This window comes from Heptranchias perlo, chromosome 2 (genome assembly GCF_035084215.1).
Source record: "Heptranchias perlo isolate sHepPer1 chromosome 2, sHepPer1.hap1, whole genome shotgun sequence".
NCBI lineage: Eukaryota > Metazoa > Chordata > Chondrichthyes > Hexanchiformes > Hexanchidae > Heptranchias > Heptranchias perlo.
Window position 1 is genome coordinate 68,258,428 of NC_090326.1, and position 9,871 is coordinate 68,268,298.

Consider the following 9,871-nt stretch of genomic DNA (forward strand, 5'->3'; position numbering starts at 1 on the left):
TGGATTTATGAAAGGGAAATCATGTTTGACAAACCTACTGGAGTTTTTGAGGATGTAACTGGTAGAATAGATAAGGGAGAACCAGTGCATGTGGTTTATTTGGATTTTCAGAAGGCCTTTGATAAAGTCCCACATAAGAGGTTAGTGTGCAAAATTAAAGCATATGGGATTGGTGGTAATATACTGGCATGGATTGAAAATTGGTTAACCGACAGGAAACAGAGTAGGAATAAATGGGTCTTTTTCGGGGTGACAGGCAGTGACTAGTGGGGTACCGCAGGAATCAGTGCTTGGGCCCCAGTTATTCAGAATATATATCAATGATTTGGATGAGGGAACCAAATGTAATATTTCCAAGTTTGCTGATGACACTAAACTAGGTGGGATTGTGAGTTGTGAGGTGGATACAAAGAGGCTTCAAGGCGATTTAGTCAAGTTGAGTGAGTGGGCAAATACATGGCAGATGCAGTATAATGTGGATAAATGAAGTTATCCACTTCGGAAGGGAAAACAGAAAGGCAGAGTATTATTTAAATGGTGATAGATTGGGGAAAGTTGATGTACAAAGGGTCCTGGGTGTCCTTGTACACCAGTCACTGAAAGTAAACATGCAGGTGCAGTAAGCAGTTAGGAAGGCAAATGGTATGTTGGCCTTCACTGCAAGAGGATTTGAGTATAGGAGCAAGGATGTCTTACTGCAGTTATACAGGGCCTTGGTGAGACCACATCTGGAATATTGTGTGCAGTTTTGGTCTCCTTACCCAAGAAGGAATATACTTGCCATAGAGGGAGTACAGCGAAGGTTCACTCGACTGATTCCTGGGATGGCAGGACTATCCTATGAGGAGAGATTGGGTCAACTCCGCCTGTATTCACTCGAGTTTAGAAGAATGAGAGGAGATCTCATTGAAACATATAAAATTCTGACAGGGCTAGACAGACTGGATGCAGGGAGGATGTTTCCCCTGGCTGGGGGGGTCCAGAACGAGGGGTCACAGTCTCAGGATACGGGGTAGGACATTTAGGACTGAGACGAGGAGAAATTTCTTCACTCAGAGGGTGGTGAACCTGTGGAATTCTCTACCACAGAAGGCTGTGGAGGCCAAGTCACTGAATATATTTAAGAAGGAGCTAGATAGATTTCTAGACACAAGGCATCAAGGGGTAGGGGGAGAGAGTGGGAATATGGTATTGAGATAGAGGATCAGCCATGATCATATTGAATGGCGGAGCAGGCTCGAAGGGCGGAATGACCTACTCCTGCTCCTATTTTCTATGTTGTTATGTTTCTATCACTGTCCAGGCTCAATTTGCTGGAGGGCTTCTGGAACCCTTGGAACTGTACTCCAAGAAGTCATTGCCTTGAGGAGAAGGATATGGGGAGAATTTCTTTCGAGAAAAAAGGGTGATATTTTCCTTTTAAACAGTATTGTTCCTTTAAATTGTAGTGTTTGATTTCTTGGAGAGGAAAGGATTAGTTAAATGTAAACTGACCTCTTAGAATACAGTTAAACAAAATGCAACACAAGTCCTAACAATGTTCCACAGTCTGTACAAGTATATCAAATGACAAATATTGCAGTTCCCAGTCAGATATTACCTGTGCTCCTAAATCCTGTATTTCTTTGCACGACTCTGGGAAGACATCTGCAGCAATAATGGGATAGCCATGCTTTATGAGGTTCTTTGCCATTGGATTACCCATGTTGCCCAGCCCAACGAATCCCACTGGGGCTTTAGAGGCCATTGATCTGGAAGACACTATTAACCCAATCATTTTTAACAATGACAGAGTGATGCATTTCATACTTTGCTATTTTACATTCATGGTTTACAAAAAAGTTAGTGTATAATAACATTTAAAAAATTCCCCGGATGACTTTATCCGCACAGGGCGACTGCCTAATGTAATGGTAAGCCACACAGATCGGAAGGTGCAGGTCGATTTCTTGTTTGTGCTGAGTTAGCCAATTTCAATTAGTCTAACTTGACAACTCACACTTACAACTCTGTCCTGTTCATTTCTACAAGTGACTCATTCACAGTCCCAGCCCTTCCATAGTGTTCAATCATTGGTGTCTATGCACGTCCTTATAATGCTCAATCCCCCATTTTCCCAGTACTTTAAAAGGAGTTAATCAATATAACTCACTGCTCTTCATGGTAATCTATTCCATATCATCAACTGCACTATGCAGGACAAAAATCTCCTAATCTCTAATCCAGATCTGTCCAAACTACATCCTATAATCTAATCATTTAGCCCATTAGTCTTAGCAAACCAACCCAACCCAAGAAACCTAGGCAAACTAGTTTTTAAATTGTGCTATATTTCTTACTTCCTGCTTTATCCTGTTTGAATTCTGTTGACCTGGGAGTTGGGAAAAGGTGGTTTTCAGTGCTATAGCCTCATTGATAGATAAATCTTTAAATCAGAACAGTAAGATCTGTTAGAATCTATAGCTTGAGATACATACAAGTTAACAGGAGTATTGATTTAAACTTGATATGCAGCCTGCAAGGATCCATGGTATGCATCTAAGGGCCCTCAAAAACAAAAAGTTTGGACACTGCTGATCTAGTCTCACTAATTTCACACTCTTCCACCATAGTCCATGATTACCGGCCAAGTTAAATAGGCTGCTTACATCCACATTTCTCATTATAAAGACTGAATAAATTGTAACACTTCAGACTTTTCTCCAAAAGTTCAGTTCTGTGGGCCTCTGAAGACTAAAATGCCAGAATCATTTTAGTTCCTCTTCTCTGAACTCATGAATTGGAATAATCTAAAAAAAATGCACTTAATTATACAAAGGGAAACAAATAAAATATTTGTTCTTTTTAGTTTTTAAACTATTTAAGAATTGGAGGACTGAAAATGCACAACAGAGGATGTATTAAAAAAGGGATTTTTAAAAAAAAGATATGCTCAAATGGCTAAAATATTTTACACGAATTAATCTCCCATGGCATTCTGCGCAAAGAATCAAGGCCAAGCAAGTTTAGGTCAAGCAGAATAAGAAGGCAGAGGGATAACTGGACCCAGGTGAGAGGAGGATACTCGGGGAAGAGAGAGAACAGCAGCTCGTCACATAATATAGGAAGTCCCACTAAAGTTCATAAGTCACATAACGTGTCACAGCAGCACTTATAGGTGTAATGCCATTAGAATGTTGCAGCCACTCAGCATTTTTAATATATAATAGATAACATTATTGCCCAAATGCAGTTAAACAGTTAAGATTTAAAATATCTTTGGCAGTCACAATCTAAGATACCCAAGCCGAGACGAAACCGGCTGCCTGAACCCAACCCATTATTTCAAATAGTTTGTATCATTTCTGTATTTCACCTAATTAAATGGCAATTTATTAAATTCAGCTGGAAAATGTATTCTGTGGTTATGCTGTAAATTTCTACAATTCAGAACCATTCAGACAAATCTCATCAGTGCACATAAAGACTTACATTTCCAAAATGGCTTAAATCTCTGATATCCCTCAGCTAGTCACATCATAGCAGGAGAAAATTCCAATAAAGTTCATAAGTCATACAACATGACACAGCAGCACTTACAGGTGCAATGCCACTCGAATGTTGCAGCCACTCAGCATTTTTGACTTGTGGCAGCCATTTTCCAGTCAGTAAGATTCCACAAATAAAATAAGATGGATGACTAGTTAATCTGTTTGGATGGTGTTGATTGAGGGAGGAATGGGGGCCAGGACACACACACAAATAGTTTCATAAGATCTTCAACATCCATCTGAAACACTGCAGCAGGTAAATGGACCTCAGTTTAATGTCTCATGCAAAAGACAACACCTTGCACATTGCAGCATACCTTCATTACTGCAATGGAGTGTCAGCCTAGATTGTATGCTCAAATCCTGGAGCGAGTCTTGAACTTACAGCCTTCTGATTCGGACTAGATTGCTATCAACTGAGACAAGGTGGCACTTAACATGCCTAACTGAGATGACTATTCAAACTATTTTTTTGATGATATTGAAGCTATAGTTTACTTTCACTGTTTATTAATAAAGCAACATCAACTTAAATCTCCATTTTTAAACTTGAATGTGAATTTCAATTTTAAAAATTGAGGTCATAGGTGAATGGAGGGAAGAAAAAAACATTGGTTCCTCAATAAACCTGGATATTTGCCTATTAAAATCACCATCATCAAAAATATTGTCATAAATATGAAACTGAGCCCACCATTTCCATCTCCTTCCATAGCAGACAAGGAAGCCGAGATAAAAGGCATTTTAACACATTGATTTTTTTCATTAAATTAGTTACACAGGCCAATCATTCATGTTTGGCTGAACACAGAATTGAATGGATTGAGATAAAATAAGAGTCCCCATTGGCTGACCAATTTAATATCATTGCTGTTACTCTGGCAGCTGAAGTTGAACTTTATAATAATGTGAATCAAAGTTCTCCATCGTCCAGATTTGTACATTATTTCTAAATTCCTGATCAGTAAGCAAAGCATTGTGCTCTTCTTACATTTTCAACATTGCCCAATTAGCTTGGTCAGCATTAACTTGAGTTGAAAATTTTATTTTACCCAGCCACTTAATGAAATGCTCTCCTAGGGGTAGGGTAAGCAGAACTTTTGAAACCAGTATTATTTGCAATACTGACTATATTGTACAGAGTTTGGGAGAAGTCTGCAGCCTAAACAACCCTCCCCGCAGGAGCCAGTTGCCGAGTTAGAATGAAGATTTTAGTGGACCTCCTGTGGTGCAGCTCACAATAAGTCAGAGGATTTTCTGTTTATAAATACAGGAACATTATATCACATAACGCACCATCTGCTGCTGAAGTGTAGGTGTGTGTTGCTTTAATGCTGCAATGTGTAATTGCTTTGCATTCTTCAAATCAAACGCTGGATTAATTAAAAATGACAGGCTTTCTTTCATTCAGACAAATCTCCCATGGTGGGTAATCTGGGATCAGGATCAGGACCTGTCCCTTGAAGGCTCAAGTACTCTGTGGGAATCCTGGTATTTGCAGCTACTTGCAAACTACTGAGGTCAATTAGAGATCGGTAAATTTCTTATAGATTTCAGGCTCCAGGTCATAATAACACAGGATGAAGTGCTTGGCTTTCTTTTTTAAGATTGCTTTGCATCTGTAACAAAATGCAACATTTGGAATGTGTGCAGTAGATGAGACACTTTCATACATATACATAGATTTAAATGCACAAAGCCTAACTGTTTGAAGCAAACAGAGGCTGACGTGAGCCAGTTTAATCGTTGTTTGGCCAGGAAACTTCACGGGTTGAAAAGTTCTCATCAGTTTCAGGTGGATGCCAGAAGCTCCCAGGATGAAAACACTGGGTACTTTCTTTTACATTTTTAACAGTTTAGCATATTTACCCTATTATGTCCTGTAGTGTTGTTCATGGCATGTCAGATGATATGCGGTTTTACAGCATTAAATGTACAATGAATTATTCTGCTCGGATACATTTAGGTGCCTTAAACAATTTCAAGTCATTGAGTTCAATTGTTTGATTTGAAACTCGGCAAACTGTAAAATGCTCCTCAATTTCAGCTCCGGATCAGAAACAAAATGCGTTAAATAACTGGCATTTTTCACTTTTTAAAAATAAGACTGTTTTGCATCTGTAGCAAATTGTGACATCTGGCGCATGCTGATGTATCATTCATAATTCGTAGGGCTACGGGGATAGGACTGAGGAGTGGTACTAGCTGGATTGCTCTTGCAGAGAGCCGGCACAGACTTGATAGGCTGAATGGCCTCCTTCCGTGTTGTAACCATTCTATGTGGCCATCACCAGGGTCAAAATAAGACTACAGAATAATATGTATTTACATAATGTCTTTAACATAGAAAAACATCCCAAGATGCTTCACACAGGGAAAAGTAAAAAGGAACAAATCCTAAGTCTTGGTGGGAAAAGTGACTGAATACTTGTTTCTCTTTAAAAACCTTCAACCAAGAGAATCAGAGGGGTATAGGGAGCAAGTTCTATAATATAGAGATGTTGCAGCTGAAGGCTCTTCTAGTAATGGTGGGGAGAAACAGAAAGCCAAAGTCAAAGGGCCAAAGGCTGTGGGAGAAGAGGCAAGACTGGAGTTGTTTTTTTTTAAAAATTCGTTCGTGGGATGTGGGCGTCGATGGAGAGGCCAGCATTTATTGCCCATCCCTAATTGCCCTTCAGAAGGTGGAGGTGAGCCACCTTCTTGAACCACTGCAGTCCGTGTGGTGAAGGTTCTCCCACAGTGCTGTTAGGAAGGGAGTTCCAGGATTTTGACCCATCGACGATGAAGGAACAGCGATATATTTCCAAGTCGGGATGGTGTGTGACTTGGAGGGGAAAGTGCAGGTGGTGTTGTTCCCATGTACCTGCTGCCCTTGTCCTTCTAGGTGGTAGAGGTCACGGGTTTGGGAGGTGCTGTCGAAAAAGCCTTGGCGAGTTGCTGCAGTGCATCCTCTGGATGGTGCACATTGCAGCCACAGTGTGCCAGTGGTGAAGAGAGTGAATGTTTAGGGTGGTGGATGGGGTGCCAATCAAGTGGGCTGCATTGTTCTGGATGGTGTCGAGCTTCCTGAGTGTTGTTGGTGCTGCACTCATCCAGGCAAGAGAAGAGTATTCCATCACACTCTTGACTTGTGCCTTGTCGATGGTAGAAAGGCTTTGGGGAGTCAGGAGGTGAGTCACCCATCGCAGAATATCCAGCCTCTGACCTGTTCTTGTAGCCACAGTATTTATATGGCTAGTCCAGTTAAGTTTCTGGTCAATGGTGACCCCCAGGATGTTGATGGTGGGGGATTCGGTGATGGTAATGCCGTTGAATGTCAAGGGGAGGTGGGTTAGACTCTCTCTTGTTGGAGATGGTCAATGCCTGGCACTTGTCTGGCACGAATGTTACTTGCCACTTATCAGCCCAAGCTTGGATGTTGTCCAGGTCTTGTTGCATGCAGGCACTGACTACTTCATTACCTGAGGGGTTGCGAATGGAACTGAACACTGTGCAATCATCAGCTAACATCCCCATTTCTGACCTTATGATGGAGGGAAGGCTTTTGATGAAGCAGCTGAAGATGTTTGGGCCTAGGACACTGCCCTGAGGAACTCCTGCAGCAATGTCCTGGGGCTGAGATGATTGCCTCCTACAACCACTACCATCTTCCTTTGTGCTAGGTATGACTCCAGGCACTGGAGAGTTTTCCCCGATTCCCATTGACGTCAATTTTACTAGGGATCCTTGGTGCCACACTCCGTCAAATGCTGCCTTGCTGTCAAGGGCAATCACTCTCACCTCAGCTCTGGCATTCAGCTCTTTTGTCCATGTTTGGACCAAGGCTGTAATGAGGTCTGGAGCCGAGTGGTCCTGGCGGAACCCGAACGGAGCATTGGTGAACAGGTTATTGGTGAGTAAGTGCCGCTTGATAGCACTGTCGACGACACCTTCCATCACTTTGCTGATTATTGAGAGTAGACTTTGCAAACAGAGGGTGGAGCAGGGTCAAGAAGGGATGAGGAAAAAGACTTTGAATTCAATATATTTTACAGGAAACCTGTGTAGCCTAGTGAGGATGGAGGTACTTGGCAAACAAGACTGCCCTCCTTGGTCAAATAGCTTTCTGTCACCCATTGTCTTGACTAACATATGAGGAATGGCCCTCAGCTGAGATGCTGGAGAGCTGCTAGCATTTGTGTATCCCATCAAGAGTCAGCACCTTGGGAACAGAAAATTAGGGGGAAAAAAACACCATTAAAAAAAGTCACATTCAGTTTTTAAACTTCAAGTATGGGGGCATGAGGAATCAGCACAATAACATTGGTGGAATTTGACTGTACAGTTATTGCTAGTAATTCTGCAGCACTATAAAAGTGTCAATTCTGCATTCATTTGTTTGAAAAACCCAAATTCAATCTCTAATTTGTTAGAGAAGAATATGCAAACTAAAGTCCAATGCAATATCATTTTTAACAAGAACTCCAAACTTGTTTCTATTTTAGGCAAACAGGATGATGAAAATTCCATCAAGAGCAAACATTTGATGCAAAGAATTTCACTTAAACAAAATTTGTTTCCAAAAAAAGAAAATGTTAACATTTACTGATCTAAGTCCTGTATATTCTACTGTACACAGTGAAATACTAATGCTTTTCATGATGGATTAACAATACAAACAAAAAATCAATCAAATCAACTGGTGTGCAACAATCCACAACGTGTAAATGTAATACAATCAGATATAAAAGTGATAGATTTCTAACACTGGAAATCGCTTTCCTAACTTGCACAGCACGAATGAAAATAAGGCCTGTTTAAGCATTTCTGTATGGGTGTCAATGTACAAAAGAGCAGAAATATCAGTATTCCATTTAGGTTATGTCGGCTTCCACTTTGCCTAAGGGAACATTTCTCAGACTCGTATGTCCTGCAAAACCTTTAGGCACCCTCGGTATCAACATTGCTAATATCCAAGCCAGCAATTAAACTCAGGGTTTAATTTGAGCAAATAAATAAGAAAGCCTTACCAAAACAGTGGCGAACATAGCTGCTATATTTGAGTAAGAAGTTCGCTGACCTCCTTATAATAGCCGCCATACTTCAGCCTTGTCTCCCCAACCTCGACCTCTTGCAACTCCCTTACCAACCAGCCTATCCCAAAACAAGCGGAAGCGACGGGCTGCACGCTGATTGACAGGCTGCGGCACCAATGCACAAGTGCGGGGCAGGGACGCGATCTCATCCAATCAGCACCACCTAATGCCGGGACATCCTCTGAAATAGTTTCTATTACAAGCACTAGAGGTTGGGGTTGATGTTGGAAGAGTCTGCTGTTTATAGAGATGCGGGCTCGTGTTTGTTTACCAGATATGGGATTTTGTGTATGAGAGAGATTGTTCAGTATTAGAGGCTTTTTTTTTGTTGATTCATATTCCGTATTGTGAAATACATCTTAAAACACCAAGTTTATAACTTTTGCCTTGGCGACAGCTTCAATGCTGCAGTAGTACAATTTGCATATTTTAACTTTTGCTGCTGTTTCCCTAGATAGGTATTTCAAGAATGGTATGAAGCATTAGTGTTGCACAACAGGTTTCTATATTCCACTCAGGATGTTCAAGGATGCATTACTCAGAGTAGTATATACGTCCTGTAAAATCTTCAGTTCTTCCTTGATGTTAAACATGGTTCACATTCAAACTAATCCCAGATGTTATTATTCAGGCGTTCTGACATTTTTTTCTCTACTGCTGACAGCAAGAGGGCAATTTCCATAAGCAGACAGTGCCTCATTTGAACTTGAAACTTGCACCTTTTATAGATGCAATTAGTGGGGTGGACTAACCATTAATTACATTATAATGCACCAGAGACCATGTGGGATGCCTATCACATTCTCCTGTCTCCTCTGAAAAGCAGTAAACACCACACCATTAGAGCATTACTAATAAACTAAACGAATATATTTATTGATAAGTAAGATTTTAGACAGAAGCAGAAATATACTGCCAGAAACGAATGATACAATATGTTACACAATACATAAACTGTTTGAAGACAAGAGGCAGTCCAAACTGCTTGCAGTTCTTTTTAGTAGCTTTTGACCGAACCTCTGATCGGAGATGGACCTCCATGTTAGCTGCCTCTTTTAATTGAGACCATAGGAACTATGGGAACACAGGGCTGTCCCTCAATTACATGTCAGATTTTACTTTGATGTTAAAGCAGACATTTGATGATGAAATTAATTCTTCTTAATGGTTAAGCAATGGAAATATTCTAATACTTAAACAGATATGGTATACACAAGTAGTCTCCTGGCCATCTAATGGTCCGTTTGTTTTTGACATTCCTCTTAA

At 40.7% G+C, this 9,871-nt stretch overlaps 1 protein-coding gene across 2 annotated transcripts in view; it reads right to left on the reverse strand.

Annotated features, from left to right (window-relative positions):
* The window catches only part of hibadhb (3-hydroxyisobutyrate dehydrogenase b), a 127,317-nt gene extending 118,645 nt beyond the window's left edge, over positions 1 to 8,672 (reverse strand). The window contains exons 1-2 of one of the 2 annotated variants that reach the window (XM_068002472.1): positions 8,540 to 8,672; positions 1,601 to 1,761 (exon numbers count right to left, since the gene is read on the reverse strand). In XM_068002472.1, the coding sequence (XP_067858573.1) occupies positions 1,601 to 1,761; positions 8,540 to 8,609 (231 nt within the window). In that variant the 5' untranslated portion in view covers positions 8,610 to 8,672. The remainder of the gene's footprint in view (positions 1 to 1,600; positions 1,762 to 8,539) is intronic. The other variant, XM_068002481.1, reaches the window with a different exon arrangement.
* Between the last annotated feature and the right edge of the window lie 1,199 nt (positions 8,673 to 9,871).